The sequence below is a fragment of the Seriola aureovittata genome, chromosome 19 (genome assembly GCF_021018895.1).
Source record: "Seriola aureovittata isolate HTS-2021-v1 ecotype China chromosome 19, ASM2101889v1, whole genome shotgun sequence".
NCBI lineage: Eukaryota > Metazoa > Chordata > Actinopteri > Carangiformes > Carangidae > Seriola > Seriola aureovittata.
The window spans coordinates 8,829,581-8,856,175 of NC_079382.1; the positions used below are offsets into that span (position 1 = coordinate 8,829,581).

Consider the following 26,595-nt stretch of genomic DNA (forward strand, 5'->3'; position numbering starts at 1 on the left):
TGAATCAGTTGGAGTGACAGTTTATGGGCCAATCCCGTTGAAAGATGGGTGTGCATCTCAAATGTCATTTGGGCCAATAGTGTAACGAGTTTGAGTGAACGTCCCGCCTTATTCGGCGCACCGAAATCTGATTGGAGAAAATGGGATCGAGGACATGTCTTCCTCAAATATTATTGGCCGAAAAGATGGAACATACTCGCCCACCTACCCTGCAATGTATAAATACATGAGCGCCGCTTCGGTTTATTATTGAGGAAACGCTTCAGATCATCGGTGCCCTTTGGCAGGGACAAGATCACCTACTAGGCGTGAGAAACACTACATCATCAAATCAAACCTCGACTTTTTTTATTCGCTTTAAATCCACGCTGTCACCGACCGGCGAAAAAGCTGGCCGGGGCGGTTTATGATTTTTTTTTTTCGTCCACTGATCTGAAGGCCGAAGCGGCTGCCATGGATTTTTAAGGCATAATGCGGCACCTCTAATGCAACGGCAATGCATCGTGCAAGACAAAATCAACTGCGTAATTCCATCTTCGCAACTGCCAAGCAGTTGGGCTCAAATACCGTTCGCGGTATACCTGCGAGCCAGCCGGTGCCTCTGCTCCTGGACCGGAGGAAGCTAACGCTAGCAAGCTAGTCATCTTAGCTAGTAACATCAAGTGAAAGAGTGAGCCATCGATTCATCTGAACGTCATCAAAACTACCGATCGAAATGAAGCCTCAAGACATCACCGCCGGGAAGACCAGCCTGTGGATCTTCGGGTACGGGTCACTGGTGTGGAAGCCTGACTTTAGGTACAAGAGGAGCCAGGTCGGTTACATTCAAGGCTACAAGAGACGTTTCTGGCACGGAGACAACTTCCATCGCGGGAACGACGAGTTGGTGAGATGCTTAATGTGTTTTTGAACTTACTTTGACATGTCGGTTTGCTTTGCTGCTTATTGTGAATTGCTTGGCTCAGACTGCTGATCAGGCGTTGCCAATGACGTGACCCATTTCTCTTCCTCTCTCCTGCAGCCCGGAAGAGTGGTGACGCTGATTGAAGATGATGACGTAAGTGGAAATTTCTATTTCCTATTGGTTTACTGGTGATGCTGTAGAATCTGCGGGGGTGTTTCCAGGCTGAAGAAACCTCTGTGTAAACCCCCTTCTGGATGATTTGACTGATCATGTTTTCTTCTTCTTCTCACAGGCGAGCACTTGGGGTGTGGCATTCGAGGTGACAGGCACTCAAGTTGAGGAGTCCCTGAAGTACCTCGACGTGCGCGAGACAGTCTGCGGTGGCTACATCACCAAAATGGTGGAGTTCTTCCCCCAGGGGGAGAACCAGTCACCAGTTCAGGCACTGGTGTACATTGCCACTTCTGACAACCCCCTGTACCTGGGGAGGGCCAGCCCAGCGGCGATCGGCGCCCAGATCGCTGTGTCCAGTGGGAAGACGGGCCACAACCTGGAGTACCTGCTCCGCCTGGCCCAGTTCATGAGGAGCAGCTGCCCACATGTGGAAGACCATCACCTGTACTCCATCGAGCAAGCAGCACTGACCATGGTGTACTATCTGTTAGCAACCAGTACCTTGTACCCTTTGTCACACAAGGGTGTATAGGATGAATATACACACACACACACTAAAACACTAAAACACTGAGGCTTTTCATCTGTCACACCAGTCAACCTATGTTTTATGTTGTGGAATCTAGCTTCACTCTACAATCCAGTGCACTAGAGGCAATTGAATGCTACTGAAGTGTTATAAAGACGGAAAGCATGATATTAAGTGTGTTGTTTTTGTTTAAGCATGACCTCATGTTCACATCGCAATGGCACATGTTTCTACATTCACAAAAAAAAGTACCATCGCTGAATTGTTGACTGTAAACATCTGTTTTAAAAGGCACATCAACGGTTTTTAATTTGCACAGTTCAGACTCCGTCCAGTGCTTTCAGACAGTACAGCGATTTCATTGTGGTAGTTAAACCTGTTTGTGATACTCACCATATGGCTGCTGTGATGTATATTTAAGGTGTAGACGTGTTTTTCAAAAGGTGCTTGTGGCAACTTTTCCGTGCAGTGTAAATGCAAATGCCAATTAAAAAAGTTAAAGGAAGTCTTTTGCCTTTGTTGTTTTGAGCCTAACATTAACGCTGGTGGGAACATGAGCTAATAAACTTAGTGCCAGCTTTTTCTGACTTGCACAGAAAATCCTATATGGCATGTGGTTCATAGCCTTGGATCATTTCCAAGTAAAACTTCATTTATATTGCCTCTTTTTTGTTATCGCGGTGAGGAAAACGCTGGCAGATGGCTCGTGTTGCAAAGTCATCTAGAAAGCACATGGTGAAGGAACCAGTTAAGGGTCCAATAATGAATCAGAGGCACAAAATGATTTAAAAACAAAAAACACAATTTGTTTTTCTTTTTATATAAGGAATGCTGAATACTTCCACCTCTTCAGGCCTTTAAATCCTCATAATTATCCTAATCTACAAATTAAACAATCTTAAAGGATAAATCACTTTCTGTTGAAATTGATGGCGATTTGATTTTTTTTTTTGTTAACGGCAATGAAAGGTTGGGAACCACCAGCCAAGACATTTCTACACAGGATGTCACTCAGCATTATCCAGATAACTCAGTAAACCTGTTTTTTGGAGCATATCCCCTGCCCTGGCATAGACACATATATAAACATACATTGGACAGTCCCAAGCATTGGCCGGAGCAGCTTGTACCTTGGATGTGATTCAAGTCAAAAGAGTCTATCTAGATGCACAAGCTTATATAACCGCGGGCTGGGAACGAGTCCAGACCTGGAAGTCCTGTGTTTACAGTCTGCTCTGCGGTCATGTTAGAGTGCACCAGGAAGAACATGCTGCTGCGGCACTCATCCAGATGTGAAAATATTCCGCCAGGAATCCAGGTGCACTTCAGAATATTGAATTCCCAAACCTACGGTGTATCTGTTAAAGGGTCACTTTACCCTTATGACACATACACAAAAAAACCTCACTTACCCCTTTAGTCATTGAGATAGCTTCAGTTTCTGATTCCCTCCCAGCACAAGTGAGATAAATGGAATTTGGTTTTTGCTGCTCAAAGCACTTGATGTCTTCATTTAGAAAACTCAACATCTGTGCGTCTCTCCAAAAACAACACCCCAGTTACTGAGGTCTCACCCACTGTTCTTTCAGCTTTCACAGGGATTATTTCCTCAATAGAAAGTCGTTCCAATGAAAATTGTCCACAGCAAAGTCTGTACAGTATTCAGAGGAACAGGGGCATTTTCTCTGGAAAAGGATTAAACTGTTGAAATGTTCAAATGTTTTTTTTTAAATATTGAGAGCACCACAAATGAATTATGACTGGATGTGACCCCTGGGTACGTAGATTGGTTTTACAAATGGGATTTTATTTCTGTATGTTGTAGTGTGCAGTGAAAATGGGATTTGCCAAAAACTACAAAAGTATGGTTTCAAAAAGCCGCAGTTGATTCAATACCTCTGTGATAGTCTCAACAAGGACTATTTTGAGGTTGATAGAGCTCATGTCTATAGCACCAACTGACCCAGGAGAAACAGAAGAAAGGATGGTCTGGTATATGGTCTGCCGAACTGTTTCTCACCCTTATGCTGCATGCAGGAGGGTTTATTTCCATGACTAACTCCATGACTGTCTCAGCAGCTTTAATATATCAGGAACAAAATAAACTTTTAATATGGCCTCACTCAAACTCCATCAAACCATTTTTAGAAATAGTTTTTATCTACTCTACACATAAAGGGTTTCAGAACACCTTCAACCTGTTCGGGAATGCCTTGAACCAATGACAGTCTCATAAAAAATGGATTCATACAGCCAGGGTTTCATACGTCACATACCTAAGGAACCAATCCTGTCAACTTGCAGGGACAGGGGGTGAGCAAAATAAACCTGAAACCTTGACAGAAGAGATAGCTGATGTATCCTCCTGTAGCCATCTTGATATGCTCTCCTCTTTCACCCATTACCCCAATGCAAGCAGTGGTGGTGGGCAGGGCACAAGGCCTGATCTAGAATTTCTCAATGAGGAAATAAGAGCAGATATGGTTAAAGTTCCAGCCCCAGTTTTCCATTGTTTTTTTTTTTTTCACTTTTTATGTTGGAAAACCATGTTACACAAAATATTAATCATAGGAGAGTATTTTTTGCATCGTTTAAAACATGTTTTGAGAAGAACTTTAAATTCCAGTCTTGTTCATGTTCCCATTATCTTGTCGTCAGTGGAGATTAGTGTCCTTACCCACTGCTGTTCTTTTGTCTTTGAGCGAACAATGCAAGTATAATGAACACAACAAATACAACAAAATCATGAAAAAATAAGCAGAAATATTGATTTAGCACTCTTTTTATTTTCAGTTGGCTTCACCTGTTAGTAAAATGGCAGATGCATTTCTTCATATGTACACGACCTATAAAAATAGACAGGCAAATGAGGGAAAAGACAGAGGAAAAGCCACTCTCATCATTATGTACATCAATATAGAACATCATATTTTAATCACACTATTAACACAAAAACAAACAAACCTAGAACAGATGTAGTGCTCAACGTAGGACACTGATGCAAATCTTTTTTTTTCCTAAAACAGCAATGACATCAAAGCGAACCACAGACTCCTCATCACAAAAAACTATTTCTGAAAAATAGAAAATGGCTTCAGTACATTTTACACTGTTTTACAGGTGAATATCCCATTTGCAATAATCATGAATCGTCCATTTCTAACGTAACTCAAATAACTTAAATATTAGACAACCAAATAATCAAAGTGAATTCATAAATTTATTGTTAGCAGCATTGCCGTATCAACCAGTACCCCTCATTTTGGAATATCATTTCTACATCATCCATTCATTCATTTTCCCATTGGGCAAAAAATATATAATCGATTTTCATTTTCATCTGTACTGCAATACATTTTTTATGGACAATTTTTTTTTTGAAAATGTTAAGACCTGCCATGTTGGTTTGGGTACTTGCATCTTTTATTACAAAAATAAGAGCTTTAGTAGAAAAGCTGTAGACATAGTTTGGTAAAGTGTGGGTTCACATTAAGCTCAGTAAAATGCAGAATCATCCACCAGTTTGCATTGAGCATATCTACAGAACAATTAAATAACCTAGTGTGCATGTATGAGAATCAATAACACCACAAAAACGGAAGACGTGGCTCAGTGCATTTGACAGAAACTCCTTTGTCTCACTATGCCGGCAAACACAAGGATTTCAAAGCCCTTTAAGCTACACATGTTTGTTCACGTCTTTGTCGGAGCATCACCGCTTGGTAGCAAATCAAAAGAGCTTCCTGTCAAGAGTAGAAAAGTACAGTTTGTCTTCTCAAAAAGGAACTTGGAAATGCTCTTGTCACAATGCAAACAAAAATACTCAAGGCAGATTTTGTCCACTGACCTGGACACATGAAAATAAAACTGACACAAGACATGTGGAGGCTGGTAGGAAGTGTATCTTCAAATGACTCTATGTGTGTGTGTGTGTGTGTGTGTGTGTGTGTGTGTGTGTGTGTGTGTGTGTGTGTGTGTGTGTGTGTGTGTGAAGAGGGTCCTTTCAGTTGCTGCACACATAGCATGGTCCTCCAGGTAGTGAGCCTCAGTTACTATAAATACTGCACTCCCTATTTATTAGTTTAAGCGTAGGGTGTCTGTGGGAATCACAGTGAGAGAAGGTCAGTTATCTGTGTGATCTGTGTGTGTGTGTGTGTGTGTGTGTGTGCGTGCGTGCACAATAATGCGTGTACAGTGCGTATGAATGCATCATCGAGCCCCAGGACCACCAGGGCCCTTGCCCTTCCTGACTGCACCATGGCTGCTGTGGTGGTGGCTGTGGGCAAGCTGTTTATGGGGACTCGGGGTGGAGTTGCCTCCTTTGGCCTGGGGGGACGAGCTTCTGTTGGGGTTGAAGGCTGGGCTGGTACCAGACCGGCCCAGGGAAGGCTGCAGGGGACTGGATGCAGAGAGGCCTGCTGGAAGGAGGGAATGACATGGACATGGTTACTCTCATTGAAGAAACTCAACAGCTCAGAATTTCCACATTAACAGTCTTGCCGGTTTCATAATTTCAATCAAATTTTGAGTAGTAAAATATCTCAATGCAGACCTTATCCAGAACAACAAAATCACTCAACAACAAGTTTTGAGAATGGTTTTAGGCTAGGTCAGCAGAAAAACACCACACAAACACAAAAACACACAAACACACACAGTGCTATGTACTTGACAGAAACATTGTTCCCACTTGTCAGTTAACAAAGCCCTTTCCTTTCTGTTGTTACTTGTTTTAAGTGAAACAAGGTTAGTTTCGCCTGCCTTCGATTACAGTTACAGACAAAGAATGTTTCTCTGAAAACAAAGTTTTCCTCAAAATGCCAAACTATGGACAGTGAAGCTTGCGACCAGTCCTTCCTTCGGAAATGTTTGATCAAGAAATGTGACATGTAAATAAAGGACATGTACAACAACATTCTTTTTTTTTTTTTTTTTTGCACAAAAAGATTTGGACTGCCCATGTACATGTATATAGTATTTTCCTGAGAGCAGATACAACATCCACCAACCTTTAGAAACACTGTAGCCATAAGCAGCATAAGCTGCAGCTGATGCAGCTGCCGCACCAGCCATCGCTCCTGCCATAGCTGCCGCACTGCCCGCTGTTGACTTGCGGCCACGTCCTTTTCCTCCTGACTTGGCCCCGCCTCCTGATCCTTTAGGCCGCCCCCGACTCCGCCCGGACCTGCCTCTGCCAGGACTGATGGTGTCTGAAGCCGAAACACCTGAGGACAGAAGCAAACACATGAAAGGAAAAATGCAACTCCCTTATTTTACTTGCATTGTCTTTTTAAACGACCCCCTTGGTGTAATGATGGACACACGTCTTGTTAATTCTTTGAATACATTTTGCCTTAAACAATTTACAGTCATACCAGACAGAAATCAACTGAGGCAGGAATACCCAACTACAAGAGACATGTTCTGTCTGGCTTTGCTGTAGCCCAGTCTTTCAAAAATACTGGAGGTAATTTTACTGTAATACAGACAAATTATTTCACATTAATCATTAGTCATCATCACCACAAGTACAGGCTCAAGCAAAAATAAGAATCATGCTCTCATTTTCCATACTGTTTGCAGAATTAGAGCCAGTGTCGGCCTCACTGGTTACGTGCCTAATCCTCCAGTACCCTCTCCCCTCTCCCTGACTCCTCATGTCTCTCCACTGGTCTGCATTTTCTTTGCATGTTTCCCTCCAAACGATGTGGTATAAAACCCCTCTACGGGGGGAGATGAGCCTATCCTATCACTAACACGCAGGCACAGATCTAACAACCCTTCACAAATCCCTCGCTCTTACCCTCCCTTCAGAGCCCTTAATCTCACCCTTCCTCCCATTTCACTTATGTGTCCAAGTTCACCAACTGCTCCCTCATCCTAACCTTCCTGCTGTCTTCCAAACCTTTTATTATAACGTCATCCGCATCCCTCCCTCGCTGGGCCTGGTTAGCAGGAGCCATCAATAATCTTACTGGCAGGAGCCTCTTAGTATGGCAGCAAAAATCACAAATGGGTTTCAATAAGGCAGCATGTGTTTAAGAGGGATTACCGTATTGCAACGCATCCAAAGTTCAGATATAGAGGCAAAAAAACCCAAAACATTCATTATCTATCTGGATCCTGTAGTACAGAACACACTGAAACATTGCAGCCAGGGCTAAATAACACCCTGATAAATCAGCTTCATAATACATGTGAGGTAACAGACTATTTGTCTCAGTGGACATGAGCCTATTAAAACACAAGTCATGATAGTGGAGAGAACATACAGACTTCTGTGCGGAGTAACGACCTTCATGTAAGTCAAACCACTCTGCTTTTCCAGCGTCGTTCTAACACGATAATACTATCTCACCGATAACACACAGGTTGTGTTTCATTTGGCAAGTCTGGAGCTTTTGGACTGAAGGGCATCTGAAGAGGTTACATGCACCAAGATTATCTTTATTTAGGAAGCTATTAAACATGAACATTTTGACAGTGGGAGTCATACTACTTGTGATGGAATATAAAAAGAAACAGTTGTTTATACCAATTTTATCTTCAATATCCTTCACTTTGGGGTTGAACTAATGTTTTTGAATACAGATCTGGGTCCTTTGGATTTTAGCTACTAAATATGGTGTTTGTGTCGACCAACATATTTAAATTCAATGGTGGAGAAGGAACTCAGATCCTTTACTTAAGTAAAAGTGTCAATACCACATATGATATTTACTCACTTATAAGTAATAACCTGGCAAAATTTTGCAGTGTACGAGTATGATCAGCAAAATGTACTTAAGAGTATCAAAATAAAAGTACTCTTTATACTATTATACATTACAAAATTGGTTGTTGGTGGCATTAATTGGTGTATTTGGCCATGGTGAAGTTAATTTGAACTATTTTATAACTGTTGTGCACTGTAGTCTATAATAAGTCATCATATTTTAAAGGCTGATCATACATGTATATTTTGTATAAAAAATATGATAATGTAGTTGTCATGTAGTGGAGTAAAAAATGCAATATTTCCCTCTGAAATGTGGTGGAGTAGAAGTATTAAGTTGCATAAAATTATAAAAATAAATACTCAAGAAGAAGTTACTCAAAATTGTACATAATTACATTCCTTGTTGCAGATACACAGTATACTGGTCCACTCTCTATATTTAAACACAAAGGTCAAAGGTCAGCTAGACTAATTTGTTCTCTCACCATTCATGTTGTCAGAGACTGATCCAGACACAGAGGCGGGGGAGTTAGTGGCACGAGACTGCGGCGCAGAAGACACTGGATCATCCACGATGACCAGCATGTCGCTGCTGCTCTCGTCCGCATCGGCGTCCGGCGGCAACGAGCCGGGCTGGAGCTCACTGCTCAGGGAGATCTGGCCATGCACAGGAGTACACACAGACATACACATAGGCTGGGGGTCAGCACCACAGGGAGCAGGGGAAATTGGGCCGGTACAGTAAAGGGAAAGAGTAGAGGAGCGGTTCAAGGAACAAAGAGTGGATGGAAGGTAAGGAGAGAAGGAAAAGATGGAATACACAGGATAAAGAAAGTAAAAAATGATGGGAGAGAAGGAAGAAAGAGGGAAAGCAAGAGTGATAGAAGTGTAAAATGAAAGAAAGAATCGACATGTGGAAGGAGAGGAGTCAATAATAGATAAGAGGAGACAGAGAAGAGGAAGATGGGTCGGAGAATTTAAAAGCACAAGATGCAGAAGAGGAGAGTGAGTTTGTGGATAAATGCCAAAGCAGCCACTAACAATCGCCTGTCACATAAATCACAGTCATATATAGTATTTCCCTCCTCCTCCACTTCCTTCACTTTGATAACAGCACTTGAAGGACATACAGCCTCAGTCCCTTTTGCTTTTTCCATTAGATTCCCTCACCTCACTGAAGGGACTGGGCATGGCTGAGTCCATCTCGACGCTGATGAAGGAGTCATCTCCGTCTGCAGAGAGGTTGGAGTTGTCGGCTGAGGGTGCATGGGAGATGACCAGGTTCACCTCCTTTTTCCTCTTGGTCTCGGACTCCTCGTTTTTCTTCTGCAGGTTCGACCCAGAGAACAGGAGCAGGGGAAAGTGAGGGGATAGGTTACGTTCAATACTTCTTACACTCATTCCATTTCCTTATTGTAGCTAAATCTAAAACCTTTTAGTCTCCTCCTTGAGGCCTAAGACTGGCTATATCGAGTGTTCAGTTGCTTGGCCCGTCCTTCTGTCCAACACTTGAGTCCAGAGCAAGAAACTCAATGACTATGTGCCAGATTGTCATGTAATCTGGTATGAATATGGTCCCCAGAGGAGGATTTCTAATGATTTCGCTGTCCCCCCCTGACCTCACATCTAGCACTACTTTGGCCCATGACAAGGTATCTCAAATGAATCCTTATATTTCAAATGATATCTAAGTGTGGTCCCCAGTGAATAAATCTTAACGTTTTGGGCGACACCCCAACACTTTAACATGAGAAATATTAAAATCAAAATGAAAAATGATTCAGAATGCAATTAAGTCATTACATCATTCCTTCCCTTCTCACCTCGTTACTTCTTGCCTTCCATCCCAAATGTGTTTCTTCTTTTATTTTTTTTATTCTACTATTCTACATTATTCTATTTCACAAGAAACAACTGCAAACGGAGCTGACTGCAGAGGTTTCAAGTTGCACATTACCTTCTCAGCGTATTTCTCCCTCTTCCTCTTGCGCTCCTTCACCTTGCTGCTCTCCTCCTGTTGCCTTTTCTCGTCCTGTCTCTGCCGCACTATAGGAAAGGACACAATGTATTCTTTTAAATTATCTTGCTTCCTTGGTGAGGGTTAGCTTTTGTCCAAAAAAGAAAAAGAAAAAACATTGAATCAAGACAACGATAAAGTTGTGTGCGTGCATGCTGCAAACACTCACATTTCTTTTCCAGCTCGTCATCGTCCAGTAACAGGCTGACCACTTCTTTGGGTTTGAGCGTGTCTGGTTTGAAGTTGCCTCCAGAGATCACCACCCTTTGGATCTTATCACACAAGAACACAGAATTCATCAACTCTGTAATTCATATTTACATCATGATGTTCACTGTTGAGATACTGTCACTCTATTACTTGTGTTGTTTATTGATTGATTGTCTGGAACAGAGGCTTTTTAAAACCCTCAGCCCTTTGTCATATTTTGTGTGGTCTAGTGTTTCAGACCTCGCTCTTCTCCTTGGCCCGCTGCAGGATCCTCTCCTCGATGGTGCCCTGGCAGATGAGGCGATAGACAGTGACCTGCTTGGTCTGACCCAGCCTGTGAGCCCTGTCCATGGCCTGTTGGTCCACTGTGGGGTTCCAGTCACTGTCGTAGAAGATAACCTGGAGGAAAATACCACAAGTGCAGCCAAAGACATCGAAGTCAAATTTGGTGCAGTTTCAAAAGTCTCTTTTCCAATCCTGTTGTTGTTTACCATGTGGTACAATTTGATTACTGTTAAGATGTGAAGTAGACACTCCCTTCTCTGTACTTTCTCAGACTAATTACAGTGATGTGTTATCCCATGTGAACTGCCCTTTAACATGGCAGATGTCCTCTGTTAACAATCACTTCAAACTCATTGTCAGAAAGCTAATCCCACTTGAACAGGGCTATATAGGACACAATAGAAGATTATGCTGAGAGATGTTGAGAAGCACATAGATCACCCCCCCCCCCAGTATACACACATCCGTACTTTATCATAATTAAGTCAACATGTTATTAATACTGATCATGCCAGAGTCCTCCTTTCTGGCTCTGTTAGTTAAAGAAAAACACATGGTGGAGAATGCGCAGTGCTTTGGCTTTTTGGCTATTTATATATTTAAAAATTAGATCTTAAACTTTGGTTTTACATCAGTGAAGTGTTTCGCCTTCAGTGTGACTCACAGTGTCAGCAGCAGTCAGGTTGATGCCGAGCCCTCCGGCCCTCGTACTCAGCAGAAACACAAAGATATCCGTTCTATAGGGGGTGGTGGGGGGAGGGGTGGAAGAGGGAAACAAAGAGGGAGGGAACGGGAGAAACACACAAAATGGAAAGATTTATAACTGCAGCCACGATGCAAATATCCATATATCATGCCACAAATTTAAGTTACAATGTAAGGTAAGAACCATTCTCAGAAATGTCAACGCAACCTTAAAACTGGCAGCAAAACCTGGCATGACGGCCTGTTCAAACATGCACTTGTTGCCAACTGTAGAGCCCCGCACGATAAAGCTGTTTCAATAAACCACAAACTCACTCACCCACACCCCCAACAACAAGAGTCAGAGCAACAGCAGCACCTCAGAGCTGCACACTAATGTAAAACAGAGCATGTGGACTGAATCTAAAGCACACACATGTACACACACACGCAGGCACGCACGCACACAGACACACAGACACACACACACACACTGCAGATTGTATCTATCTTTACTCACCGACTCTGGAAGTCAGCCACCATGTCTCTGCGTTCAGAAATCTTGGAGGACCCATCAAGGCGCATGTAGGTGTGCTTACGATAAACCATGTACTCCTGGAAAGAAAGGACGAGAATAATTAGAGAAACCAATGTCATGACAGTTATGTGGTGTTGTACTCAGCTCTCTTCTCTGGTGTTTGTCAGAACTAGACTTAGACTTAGTACAGTCAAAGTTCAGTGGATTTTCTCCAAAAATTCAAATATCTAAAAAGGTTTCCAACAACAGCCAAATACAATCAGTGTCTTTATTTGCTGATTATCAAAGGAATTGCAGTTGTTACTTTTCAAACTGTAAAAAATGTGGATCTAGTCCTACACAGAATTCATGAATAAAGTTTTTGAATACATGAAGTTGCACTACTGAACCTTCCTAGATCACCTCTATCACTGATTTTGAAACCAACAAACCAACAGACTTTTCATCCAAACCTGAGGAAATAAGAATCTGAAACTGTTTTTCAACCTCTGTTCGGGGAATAAGCACCAGAAAGTATACAGTCAATTTAATAAGTTCTCAAGTATGTAATTCTGTTTAAGTCTTTCTCTGAGGAGCAGATAAACCCTGCAGGTGTACTTATGAAATTCCAAGGGTCAAAAAATATGAATCTTTAATGTAAGAATTTCTGTCCGACAGCAGCTTTGCCTCCAAAATGTGAAAATCCCACATTTTTTATGCGAATTTGCTGGAGTTGAAACCTTAATCCCAGCCCAGAGAGACATTGAGAAATGCAGAAATTGTTATTCTATCCCCCCAAAGTCTGCTAAGATTTTCTGTGTGTGTGTGTGTGTGTGTTTGTGTGTGTGTGTGTGGGTTAGGTCTAATGGGAGGGGTTCTTCAGTGCAAGGGGGGCAGAGCAACAGCAGTTGATGAGGTGACATGTTGATCTCTCTTTAAGCTCTGCCCTGAACCTCCGACCTCCTGCCTGAAACATGTCAGTGACTCTCAACCGATGAAGCAGTCACAATTACTGGTACACATCACATCGCACCTCACACAATCATTACCAATGATATCAATGATTTGACACTATGTTTTCAGTGACCTCCCCAAGCCCCTGCCATGACACCCAGGGCCTCAGTCCCGACAGGGCCTGCCCTCCTCCGTGCGTGTGTCTGGCTCTGCTCCCAGCAGCTCCATCTGCTCAGAGTGAACACTACATTAAGGAACATTATCCCCAGTGTTCACCAAGATGCTGCTAACATTGTTGAAATGGGTTTTGATATCTTGCCAGCAGGATGTTGCAGATACTCTTGCTCTTACAAAAAAGCCCTACTCAGCTTTCTTAATGTACATCTAAGTCATCAGAATCAAAGTTTTAGAAAGAGATCACAAGACCTCTCACTGTGACGTTTTAAAGCTTGGTATAGCTTGCACCAGTGTTGTGTGCGATGGACTTTACATGCTGAAATCTATACCTCAACAGCTGGCTATTTTTTCTATATTTTGCTGGAGTTAGAGTTAATCATAAGTGACACTGCTATACTTCTGCAGTTTGTCACTGAATTTGTAATGTGTTCCATTGCAAATGTTTTACATCAAGGTGTAGCTCACGTCAACCTTTAACTGGCCAAAATGTTAATCTTGTTTAAATAACTGTCAACAGCCTATTATAGATCACATTTAGTAAAATCAAATCTCTATGGGTGTGGTATCTGACAAGCCAGCCGAAGTGATGTATGGGAGGAGAAATATATAGGAGAGCAGGGATTTGTTTAAAAGCATGATGAAATGTCCCGTTTCCTGTGTAATATTTCTGTCTCTGCTCAAATTGCATTTTTGCTTTAAGTTTTTGGAGTTGGCACTTGGATGTGCCTGACAACAATCTCTCAGAACAAACAAAAAGGGGACAGCCAGGTTGCTCTCAACTTCTCAAACACTAAAAAGTCCCCAAAGCGAAGGAAAAAAATCTAAGAAGTGCGTGGTCAGTGTGTAGTTCTTGGGTTGTTAACACAGTGTGTGTGGTCACAGTCTGTTCTCATCCCGACAAAAGCAAAGAAAAGAACATGAAGTACCGACACTATAAATACATTTACAGCTGGTGAACAGCGTGGATTGCCAACACTGTAACAGAAGTCTTTGTTAAAGTAGAATTGGAATTCACACCCGTATGTCATTAATACATACAGTAAAAATGTATTCTTCCAGCCAAATTTCAGAATGAACTGTCAGCAGTGAGGTTGCATTGTGGGTAACATAGACGAAGAATGTGTGGAATACTAAAGGTGATACCTGTATTTCTGCTGCTAATGACATCTACAGAGATTCTGTTAAATTTAAGACTTTTAAAGACCACCTGTTTCACCCTAATACTCATCAGAGTATGAAAAGTATGAAGGAAAACCAGCAAGATAATACAGCCTAGTATTATTTATTATTATAATCACGTTTTGTGTTTCCCAGCAGTATACAGCCTAACAATAATTCCTAACGAGATATTTAATTAATCAATTTGAAGAGGACCTGGATAAGCAGCACAATGGATGGATGGATGAACTAATTAAAAATAATGATTTCTTTTGAGAGCTCCCACAATTAGTTAATTAATTGATTAGTCAGCCATTCTCAAGCAAAACTAAATGTTGATATTTGCAGCTTTTTTTGATAGATGGACAAAACAAGAAAAAAAAAAGAAAAAGAAAAAAAACTACATGCAGGAGAAAATACATGTGAGTTTTGTGAATTAAATCTTAGACTCTCTCATGCTTTCTAAGGTCTTTTTTATGAACTGAATGCTTTATAAGGCACAGTTCAGATAATTGTATGAACGTCAGCCATGATAGAAGCTTGGAAAAAGCTGCATTACTATCCGTCCATCAGAGCCTCACAATTGACACCTGCAATAAATAAAACTCAATGACTCACGATCCCTTTTCTATTGTATTTACAATCACAGCAGAGCAGAAGTATATAATGAAATAGTTAGAATGTATCATACAATAATCTAAATTAAATCCATGCTTTGTATCGCTTAATGGGTCACTGTATCCCACTTTATGTTGGTTAATAATGAAAATAGGAAGTGATGGATAAATTTAATCAGAGATGTAATCTAAGCCACAGACTTGCAGTACAGTAAAGTGCCGTCTAAGCAGCCACAGACACAAAACTTAAGCAGCACGGCAATGACTTGATGGTCCTGCTCTACAATCGGCTGCTACTGGAGAAAGCCAGCAATGTTTTTTTTCTTCGGGCCACCCGGATCTCGACGATCCATCACCCCAATGATGTGATGTCACCGAAAGAACCGGCAGCCGACCGGCGACGAAAACAATGACTCTAATGACAGAGATTAGCATCAGCCTCTGCTTTGCTCTTTCTCTTAGTCACAGTCTCATGTTCAGGAAATCAACTCCATCTGCAGAATTTTTATCCCCCGACCAATGAGCGAGATAATACAGTCGAGGAAAACTGAAGCCAGATTGGGCGAATACAGTACATGATTTCATTTGTGGGTGTCTTTAACCCATTAGTAGAGGAGATGCTGTCACAGCCCCCATTTACTGTATGAGGTCACTTACAAACAAGGAACTGTAATATCACCCCATTAGAACAGGAAATCATAGCTTTGAGGGACGACTAAAGGTGGAACAGCCAGTAAGAAGAACATAAACACAGAAAGGCTAGCCTGCTTTATCTGCACCATCTCGAGCATTCTCACCATTGCTGTTTTCCTTTGGCCTTAAAACACAAGGCATTCCCGCTGTGTTCCAGACACACAGGAAGACAGTCCTTAACCACCTGGGTTGGGTCCATCTGCCATCAAAAGATTTGGCTGTGGAAACACAGCACTGTGCTGTGTGAATGGGGAAGGAATTCCCAATGACTTCATGCCAGAGGCTTTTGGCTCCATAGTGATGTTTGCAACAAATATGGAAGCAACAATAGAGTGCTGCACTGAGGCTGTAGACACATGATCACCTGCAGAATTGCTTTGCACTATTATTTTCCAATGGAGAGAGCAGTGATGCAAAGTTTACACCTTGGACCTTATTTAAACTTCAGCCCTGGTGGCTGCTGACTTCAAATCAGATTAGAGCTAACCAAGAAGTGTAAACACAGAGAAAGTGTGGTGTAGAGGTCTTCTGACTCTGTGCCCATCCACGCATTTTACTGGGAATTCATTTCTGGCATTGAGTTAAATATAGAAAAAAAAATAATAATTTTTTTGTTGATCTTTCTTCATTTGGTTCCATCTTTCATCCCCTCATCTACCTTTGTCTTCCTGTTTTATTTGTTTCTCCTCTAACCCCAAGGCCCTTGCCACTCCTATCTCCCCCCTCTTCCCTCCACCTTTCCCCTCTCCTCACTCCTTCCAGCCATCCCTCCCATCTGGCTGCCTCCCCTGCAGATGAGACCCCGCTAATTAGCCCTGACCTGTTAATTAGCCGTCTAATGAGTGCACTAACGAGGGACAGGCAGGCTGATTAGAGGAGCTCAATACTTCGCCAGTGGAAGTGAACCAGTTAAACAACTTGCTTGGAACAACACGGATATATGCAGATGACACATTAGAGGTGTGTTTTCTGAGAAGCAGCTTGGGCATTTTTATAATATTTCTTGGTGGTTGGTAAATGCATGAGTTCATATGTGTGCACCACATGTGACTTCATTGTACCTTATGGTAAAATTAAAACAAAATTAAGTGACTGAAGGGTTAATGGTAAAAAAAAACAAAACAAAAAAAAAACCTTACAACGTTAAACTGTGCAGTGTGTGTGTGTGTGTGTGTGTGCACACGTGTTTATACCTCCAGTAGGTCTATCATGCGCGTCATTTGGGAGTAGATGAGGACTCTGTGCTCCTGTGCCTTTAGCCGACTCAACAGGATATCCAAGGTGTGGAGCTTGCCACTCTCTGTGATCAGACTTTCCTTATCTGAAAGAGAGAGAGAGACAAAGAAGTGAAAGCTCAGAACATCCTGGATAGTGAGAGACTGGTGCTTCAACTGAACACTCATTTTACACAGTCAGAATGTCCAGCACACAATTTAACTAGATCATCTAGCCATGGGCTCACACCAGCCACACCCCCTCTCTGGTGGTTCCTGCACACACACACACACAAACAAACACACAAACACAAGCTCACAAGGTAAAAACAGAAAAGCAGCCCATTCAATTCAAAGGTTATTAACTACTTTCCTAATCAATACAAGTCTTCAATTAGACTCTGTATTCAGCCTGGGGATTAATCCTTCTAAATCTAAATAGAGCATGTGCCCTTATTGACTGGACTGCTGAGAGAGAATGAATGAGAGAGATAGAGAGAGAACAAGAGAGAGAGAGAAACTGTGAGAAAAAGTGATTTACACTCCATTTCACACAATGGCACAAAAGATGAACAAATAGGCCTGGCAGTTGGTCTTGGTCACGTAACTTCTAACACCACGTCAGGTGTTCTGCGGCCTTCAAATGATTGACCACGGAGGGCAAATGGGGAGCAATCTGACCCTGGGTCTGCTGTTGAAGTGGTTCCATCCGTGTCCAGCTGATGAGGAATTAACGTCATCTGGCACAATGGCACAATGAGGAAAGGGCCGGGGCTGCCATCGACCCAGTGACAGGCACACTATGGTGTTTGACCAAGGGGTCGTGACCCTGAGTGGGGAGAACCTAAGGCCAGGTCCAGGGTCGGATGACAGGGTCGGGCCAGGGTTACAAGAGAGTCCCTATGGGAGAGTCAGGCTCGGCCGCCTTGCGCTTGAGTTGGACACTTGTTCCCATGCCTCTTTTGTATAGTGAAAACCTGGGCTTATAAATATTTAAGTCTTTTTTCCTTGTTTGGTCAATGTAATGTAACCAACGATGTTAAAATCCCATTCCTTTAATCCAAAACATGAGGTCACATCATTTAAACTGAAGCTGTAACAATACACATGTGCCAACATCTGTCAAACACCAGTATAAAACTTCTTCTTAAAGACAATCAAAGATGCTGCTCCATGACGCAGCAAAACCAGTTGGATCTCACTTGACTTTCAACCAGTAGCATTCTATGCTAATGAGTACTTGGGCTGAACCCTGACCCGTGACCCTTTAGTATAGCCCCCCGAAAAAGGTCAGGCCCTGTAGAGGTGTTAAAGAGGAACTAATAGAACAGATGAACAAGGGAAACACTCTGGGGAGATATTGGAAACCTCACCTTCAGGTCACTGTGAAGTGGTGTCAGCCTGTCGAATACACAGACCTTGAGCTCATGAGAAAGTGTTGACATGATAAGTTTTGAATCAGAGTTATATTTATACGTCTTTGATTTCACTTGTTTGGTTTTCCACTAGACAGCTGGTGTGTTGCGGGCAAAGTATATATGCTTTTCATGACTGTTCAGCTTCCTTGTTACGTTCTCCAAATGAAGGAAAAGAGATGGAGAAAAAGGCAGAAGTACGAAGAATGGCGGTAAAAGGCCGAGAAAGGAGGATAATAAAAGATAGTCATAATAGAATAATAGCAAGAGACAATAAACTAAAGATATGACTTCAGATTTATTGGGAGGTACAAAGTTGTTAAACATTGCTGTGGCTCAGTTGGGTGTGCACCACAAGACCAGAAAGCCCCGAGATAGAAAAACTGTGTCCCACCATCAAAGGCCTATAATTGCCCTTGGCGTCAAGAAGCGGATGGATTGAAAAGTAAAAGGAGGAAAAGAGCGATACACGCAGAGGATTAGACGTGTGCACGAGAGAAAAAGGTCCAGACAGAGAGGGACAGACGGAGAGTGAAGGGGGTCTGTGGTGGCTCCGGCTACACTGAGGCAGTATTAGCATGGTGGCGGCGGCGGTGATGTTGTGGTTTTGATCAGACGGGGCCTCCTCACCGCAGGTGCCAGTCTAACCAGGGCCGCTGCTCAGTCAAGGGCACCAACCAGTGCTGTGGGCCGCACTGACAACCACCCAGATGCAAACCACCACTTGGCAAAAATGCAAATGCTCATATAAGGCAATAATGCTCAACCCCTGCCACCAATCTGTTTCTGTTTAGCAGATTATATTTAAGCCTATAGACTCCAATGTCCTGTTTGAAGATGGGTTAAGGCTCCTATCTGAGGATTTCTGTGGCCTAACAGGACTAAATACTGTATGTATTTAAATAATTCTTGAAGGGCATAAACTGTAAATCTGAAAATCCCATATTAAGCAGTTGGATACTATTATTTTGTATGAGGAGACGTGTCAGTCAGGGTAATCACTTTGTTTATGTCAGATTATGAAGGGGAGCTGTTCCTCTCCTTAACAAAGCCACTCTCCTGATGACATTTAGTATGTTTTGATCTTTGTGTACTAGCTGAGGGCATCTGATCACTAACCTATTTGAATCTCAGTGGCATTCAACCTACAGGGAAATTATCAGTGTAAAAAAATATGCTAAATAATCAAAGGAAGGCAGGGAAACAGATGTCCAACAGAAACAGCGATATTGTTTGAAAAAAAAAAAAAAAAGAATCCCACCCCTGTAACTACCCTCACTCCCTGAAGCCCAGCGATGTGGCTGACAGAGAGAGGTGGCCGAGTTCAAAACATTTATTGCTGCATACAGAAAATCCCTATTTCTAAATATTGCTGCCTACCCTATAAAGTGAAGCCAGGAGAATGAATAATAGTGATTTGGGAGGGCTTTGGTGGTCTGTCTCATTCCAACATAACACTTATGGCTTACATTATAAGCTTCATGTGGCAGCAGCAAAACACAGGACCATTGGTCTTAAATGTGAGTAACTGGATGTAGTAACTATACATGTAGCATACATTATGGAGGGTTTAGATGGATTCTAATGGATATGTCTATACATCTAACTCTTGTGTTGTTTTAAATGAATCAGCCATGGAGATTTGTTCAGTTGAGATTCAGTTGAAATTTGTTCGCATCGTAACAGCATTATTATGTAGCGGAGGGGAAAACAAAAGGAGCCTCAAATCATCTCAGACAAAAACCAAACAGCAGGACATTTTTGGATGACAGATTTCCTTCTGAATACATGAGCAGCAAAATAAGAATCTGGACTGAAATGCACTCAAATGGACACAAAACAACTTTATAATCATGGACTGACAAGGATTGCATTAAGACCACACCCCAAAAACACAAGCAAATCCCATGTGGTGTCACACCACTCTGTCGTTGCTATGGATACACATATCAAGCTTCACCACCTGCCCTGCCCCCCTTTCACAGTCTCCCCCCCCCCCCCAACGCTTCAATCCAATCCAGTCTAACAGCGGTATTCACCCAGCGAGCCCTCCCCGTCTCCTCCTATCCTCACCTCCTGCTGGCAGATTAGACCACACTCCCCTGTCCCTCCTCTCTAACCCTTTCTACCACATCCACTGCACCCTCCAGCTCCCTCTCTGTCCTTCTCTTCTCTCCTCTACTACTACAACCTCGCCCCCCTCACTTCCCCATACACACCCCTCCCTCCCTCCCCCTACTGTCTGTCCCCCGACAGTGTAATCCAATCCCTGTAGGGCCAGAGCCAGGGGCCTGACACGGTCCTGACCCAATTAGAGGCCTGCTGCCAGCTAATTAACCCTGGCCCAGCCCTGCTGCCTGGCGCCTGATACTCCCAAACCAACTATGGCGCTAATTTCATTAATACGCCACTACAATCTTCTGTCCTGTCCTGTCCTGTCCCCTTCCCCTCTACTGCTGCCAAAGCCAAAGTGCTGAGCCGCCATCAACAGGGAGGGTAGTGGGCCAGATGCAATTGAAAAAGATGAGATATACAGCAGCAAGATTGCAGAGTGGAAAAAAAACAAAAAAACATCAAGAGCTGATGAAAGAAGATGGATGGATGGTTATGTGAGAAAGAGAGACAGATGGGGGGCCAGAGAACAGGTCGACTCAACAATCGAACCGAGCATCGGCCCCTCACTGTATAATGATACATTACACTGTGCAATCAATAAGTCAATGGGCAACACTTGTTCAGCACTGCTGATGATGGAAATATTAGCCTGACACTACTTTGCTGCTTCTGCACGTATTGACAAAGATCAGACTTAAACTTAATTTTCTCGCAGCGACAGCATCAGGATAGCTAAGAGCCAGATGCCAGCGGGAGGTTTTGGGAGCTGCGAGAGAAGTGGATTTTAGCTTCTTGTTAGGGCTTGGTGAAGTCTTACAGATGCTACACCCAAATCTGTCTGCATCTAGGACGCAGTCTCTCCACTGCGGTGTTCTGGAGGGGAGCCAAATTACTAACATACATTCCAGAGAGCCTCAAAAATGTGTCTGCGTGACTGCGTGCGACTGGAAGTGAATGATGGGCCGCGTTTATGTATGTATATATGGAACATGTTTTTGCACGTACATCACTGTCTCCCCTCAAACATGCAACAGCAGCACTTCTCCCGGTTCCCGAGGAGTCGTTAAGCAGGGGAAGAGACAGACAGTCTGATGCGCACTCTGAGTTTCGTGGGGGAACCTCACCACACCACAGCGACCCACTGTGAACTCTGTCATTAAGATAGATTACAGCTAGTTACCCTCGGCCAGCACTGACTCAATACACACCACAGATGAAAGCTAGCTGGCTAAGAGATACAGTGAGTTGGATATTACTTGGCTTCCATGTTCAAAGAGCATAGGGCTATAATGTGGCTAATGTCTCCCCCTTCAGTCTACTTTAAGACTTGAGTTTCTTAGATATCACTGAACACTATTTTTCCTTCTTGTGGACACACTCGAAGCCATAAATTGGGATAGGAAATCAAAACATCTGTGTCCCTTTACACACTTGGCTGAATGTTTTGTTATGTTTTTTCTTTGCTGGCAAAAGAAAAAAAAAAAAAGGCTGCATTCCGCAGACAGTTACCGGTGCCAGTTTAATGCAGATAGAGAAGGGCAGAGTCAGACGGTGATGTGGTGAGGCTGGCTGTCTGTGTTGTTTTGTGCCTGTCTATCAGAGGGCCGGGGAAGCTTCCTGCCATTTTGCTGGAGAGCAGAGTTTCTTTGAAGGGACAGGAAAAGGGGACTGTATTTCCCACAGCCTGATGTGGGCTGTTGAGCCAGACCTGACCGGCTTCTCTCTCCCTCTCTCAGAGTCAGATTGATACACAAACACACAAACACTGACACGCAATCAAATGAGTTGCACAAGACTCGCATAAATAGCAAGTTCTTTACCATTTCCTTCACACTCTCCGCAGCGCTGACAGTCAATTCCCAGCTCACAATGAAGCTAGAAAAAGAGGCAAGAATCGGCGCTATAGTGAGAAGGCCGTCATTTTGTGGGACGGTTCCTTCTAATTATTGTAAACGACACAGGGGCCACACAGACAGCGAGGAGGGTTATGTCTGTGACACTGGAATGTTCTGCAAATAATCCTACAGCATGCAAGTTCAAAACTATTTCCTTTCAAACTGATTTTTAACCTGACACAACATCTCTGCGTGTGAAAGCATTCCCTGTTTGACTATAAAGAGACCTAACTGTAGCTTTATGTGGAGTTTGTGGAGAATGAAAGAGAGGTGACCACAGAACTGCTACAATTTAGCAAAAAAAAACAAGACAGAAACGTTTCTGTTATTACAGTCAAAAAGCTTTTTCTCCTGTCGTGTCCTGGTGGCTCAGACTGGGTAACTGCACGGGTACCGCTCTTTCAGCACATTGAGCTTACGCCTGCCATATGAAATGTGCTACATAAACTGACTTTACTTGACCTGGCTGATAGTACCCTGCTCTCACCTTGCTTTCTCTGATGGGGTCGTGAAAAAAATGTGGGAGTATCACAACATCAATATTAATATTATTAAGATAATTTAACTCTCTTTGAATGAACAATGGCTTTGCTTCAGTGAAATTCTACCATCACAATAACATCAAAAATTAAAAAAAAATCTGAGGCCCAAGACGTTGCTCCCTCAATTGTTTTTTCCTCCTCTGTGGCCTGATTCCTAATAAGTCCTCTGATTAGATTCCTCCATCGATATCAGTGGGCAGCCGTACTCACGCCATGGCGCTCAAAACAAACAGTTATTCAGCTCTGCCATTTGTTCTAAAGGTGTGGGGCTGGGAGTGCGGAGGAGAGGGAGGGTGGGAAACTTCAGCTGGGCTACTGTACATATCTGGGCCTTGATGTGGCAACAATGTGTTCAGCGGAGGACGGGTGCCGGAGTGTTGGGTCACTTCCTTCCTACTGAGGCTGAGAAAGAAGTGGGAGACCAGACGGAGTAAGAGGCTGAAGCCAGATACTGATTTAGGATCAGTGCGCAGCCCTGTCTGTTAGCGGCAGAGATGGAGGTGAAGCTTGTCCTCGGTCTGTGTGCGAGGGGAGGCAGCGTTGCCGAGCGTGGGAGAGTGTGTGAGGGGAGAGGCGAGAGACACCTCAGGCCCCGTGTGAGCACTGCACAGTTCCCTGAATGGACTCGATGGTACACAGACACACACATGTACACACTCTCACATACACACACACACACACACACACAGACGGACCATCTATTAGTGTTACCTAACTAAGCACTTGAACAATGACCAGTAGCTAAACTTCCTCGCTTTGTCTGCCTCCGTATAACTTCACAAGAGCTCTCAGACCGTTCTCACACAGACACACAAATACTTGTTTTGTTTCTCACTTTACACACAAACACTCTCACAAGCACAAGTACACACAGATAGGGAGGGGGGAAAAAATCAAGTATTACAATACTGCAAATCTGTGAGCGTGTGTCTAAAGGATTTAAAGGATTTTATATCATATTTAGGGGTAAAAGAGGTGATAAGAAAAGGCATAACATAAGCAACAGTGTGTCTTAAAATACTACGATCCACAAAATGTGTATATCGCAAGTTCATCGAACACGTATAAAAGGACACGCATGTCCATTTTCTGTGCTGGGAACCTCTGTTACCGCACAAAACAAAAAAGGGAGCCGTCATCATAATCTATGACAGAGACAGTTTATCAGAGGTAGGAAGGCTGAGCGGGTCAGTGAGAAGGGAAGTGTTGTCTGTAAAACTGTAATGGCCTCTCTCACCCTGGACATCCATCAGTCATTTGAATCCTGGCAGTGAATCAGCTCCCACTCTGCTCCAGCTGACCCTTAACTCAACAAGCCAAGCTCTTCTGATAAAGTGCTTCAAGGCACACACGTACACCCACGTACAGGCACACACAAATACAATAATATATTCACACCTTGATGGAAATCACCGGTATGTGTTTACGTGAGTGAACTTCAGTAGAAGCTCGTTATCTCAGCAGTTCCAGCTGACTGTAAGAGGTTTGGCTGCTTGGCAGACAGACAGACAGAGACAGAGGAGGGTGATGTGGCCGGCTCTGCCCCGCTGACCCTGGGCCAACCTCTGTGGACTCTCCCACGGGCCCTTAACATCTCCCTTTACCCCAAAACTGGCTATCCATCCTTTGATAAAAATGATACTATAATAAATGAATTTAGACCAAACTCGTTGACAGCATCATCTGTATTTTCGAAATATGAGGTTTTAGTGAGCATCACTATCTTTTCCCACGGCAACACAGACTGTTGCTGCGGATTCACAAACTGTGGTATTCACTAATGGACCTAGTAATTTATTGGCTGTCCTGATAGTCATTCACTAGTGGATGCTCATTTATTACACTTAAGCTACGTAGCATCAGGTTAGAAACTGTGAGCTACAGACCGACTGACCGCTGTGGAAGCTACAGCAGGAAGTCAGTTTACACACACACACACACACACACACACACACACACACACACACACACACACACACACACACACACACACACACACACACACACACACACACACACACACACACACACACACCTCTTACCAGGTATCTGAATGAAGGACCATCCATGGCGAGGGTAGAGGGCCATCACACCCCCAGGGCATTGTGGGTGAAAGGCATTGGCCCTCACACGCCAGTCTGATGCAAGTTCAGGGGAGCCGTAGAGGAAACACTGTTTGAAGATTGTGCCCCCTCCACTGCGAGTCACCCACCACTCGTACTCAGCACCGCGGTCGGCACAATAACGCTCCATGGGAACTGCTGTCACCTAGGAAACCAAAAAAAAAGGATACGTTTGAAACAAAAGATAGTATTGTGAACAGGAGATGGAAGGGGAATTTTAAAATAACGTGATAAATATGTTGACATGGGAAGGCTTTTATGTGAAGGTTTTTTCAATAAAAACATTATGGCACATTACATGTCATTGGAAATCTTTCCTTTGATTTCGCAAGTGATATTATTAATGCAAAAAAAACGAAAAAAACCCACAGAAACTTACAACTTTCCCACATTGTGATCTATATTGTAGACAGAGGGGAAAACCCCTGCACGAAGACTGGTTTCACTGAATCAGCGGGTTCTGTGTATAAGTGAGTGTGTTTGTGTGTGTAAAGCAGGAGGGCAAGAGGAAGCTTTAACAACTGGTGAACTACCTGAGCAAGAAGCCCTTTTCTGGAGGCTCTGTTTGTTTTAAATGCAGCTGGAAGTCACTGTGGTCAGCCTCACACCCCAACCACACACAGTTACACACACACACACACACACACACACACACACACACACACACACACACACACACACACACGCACACACACACTTCACAGATAAGGGCTGCTCATTGTTGAAAGTCTACAAAGGCAATGTGCACAGTGCTTCCCTCTTCCCTTTCCACGACCACCCAAATGCTCGTCCATCTTACACAGGCCATCACACACATACACTGTGCAGAAAAACATTGAGAGGACTTGCAAGAGTGCCTTTCTCAAGCTGCTTGCCACTCACACACATACACACACATACACACACACACACATACATACCCTAGGCGTGGCAGCGAGCAGGAACTTTGGTGGCAGTGTGGGCTGGCAGGGCCGCAGCATGGAAGTGGCAGAATTTCTGCTGTGGATTTTCACGTCTGTGTGCCCCACTATGCCAGGCCTGAATGCTGTGAACACCAGATCCTGAAACACACACACACACACAAAATAAATAAATAAATAAATGAATATTACCATCCTGTTTCAAAATTCCAATTCATTCATGCCAAAACTGCCCAACACAGTGATTATATCAGACTGTGGAAATGTTTTCAAATGACAGTGATTTCAGAAAAAATGACACCTCCTGCTGAGCTGACTCCTGCTTTGATTCGTGTGTGAAGATAAAAGAAAATATTATCCTCAAATTATAGGAAAGGTAACACAAATAAACAGCAAAAGTGAAAAACAGTGCTGCAAAACAGAGGCAGCACACAGAGGTTACTGAGGGCATCACTGCTGGATTCATCACTGACAGTTTATTTAAGTTTCACTGGCGATATGCCTGAAATATTATGTAAAATTTCAGCTACATGCTTAAAATGTTACATAAAATGTACGATTATGCAGCTTATATGATTTTAGTTGCATATGTCACAGGATAAACTGGATGCCTCATCATGTAATCTTACATTTGTGCAAGACATGGTGTGACTCAAAAGACATACATTTAGAGCAAAGGTTGATGCTGAATTGATAATGATAAATAAGTAAAGTATTATACAGTGGTAGGTGCA

At 43.1% G+C, this 26,595-nt stretch overlaps 2 protein-coding genes across 3 annotated transcripts in view; one reads left to right on the top strand and one right to left on the bottom strand.

Moving 5' to 3' along the window:
• The first annotated feature begins 234 nt into the window (after positions 1-234).
• chac1 (ChaC, cation transport regulator homolog 1 (E. coli)) lies at positions 235-2,112 on the top strand. Its single transcript, XM_056405256.1, has 3 exons — positions 235-886; positions 1,022-1,057; positions 1,197-2,112. The coding sequence occupies exons 1-3, from the start codon at positions 716-718 to the stop codon at positions 1,608-1,610; spliced, it is 621 nt and encodes a 206-aa protein (XP_056261231.1). The 5' UTR covers positions 235-715; the 3' UTR covers positions 1,611-2,112.
• Positions 2,113-4,373: 2,261 nt separating this feature from the next.
• The window catches only part of ino80 (INO80 complex ATPase subunit), a 37,140-nt gene continuing 14,918 nt past the window's right edge, over positions 4,374-26,595 (bottom strand). For both annotated transcript variants that reach the window (XM_056405676.1, XM_056405675.1), the window contains exons 26-37: positions 25,862-26,002; positions 24,861-25,086; positions 16,831-16,958; positions 12,042-12,136; positions 11,502-11,574; positions 10,793-10,951; positions 10,512-10,614; positions 10,283-10,371; positions 9,496-9,651; positions 8,811-8,982; positions 6,617-6,832; positions 4,374-6,025 (exon numbers count right to left, since the gene is read on the bottom strand). In XM_056405676.1, coding sequence (XP_056261651.1) covers positions 5,817-6,025; positions 6,617-6,832; positions 8,811-8,982; positions 9,496-9,651; positions 10,283-10,371; positions 10,512-10,614; positions 10,793-10,951; positions 11,502-11,574; positions 12,042-12,136; positions 16,831-16,958; positions 24,861-25,086; positions 25,862-26,002 — 1,767 coding nt within the window. In that variant the 3' untranslated portion in view covers positions 4,374-5,816. The remainder of the gene's footprint in view (positions 6,026-6,616; positions 6,833-8,810; positions 8,983-9,495; positions 9,652-10,282; positions 10,372-10,511; positions 10,615-10,792; positions 10,952-11,501; positions 11,575-12,041; positions 12,137-16,830; positions 16,959-24,860; positions 25,087-25,861; positions 26,003-26,595) is intronic.

Bases quoted from the DNA above. Each gene is read 5' to 3' on its own strand.
- chac1 (XM_056405256.1), top strand. From the start codon at position 716: ATGAAGCCTCAAGACATCACCGCCGGGAAGACCAGCCTGTGGATCTTC. The intron at 887-1,021 runs GTGAGATGCTTA...TCTCTCCTGCAG, and splicing joins ATCGCGGGAACGACGAGTTG to CCCGGAAGAGTGGTGACGCT. The intron at 1,058-1,196 runs GTAAGTGGAAAT...TTCTTCTCACAG, and splicing joins CGCTGATTGAAGATGATGAC to GCGAGCACTTGGGGTGTGGC.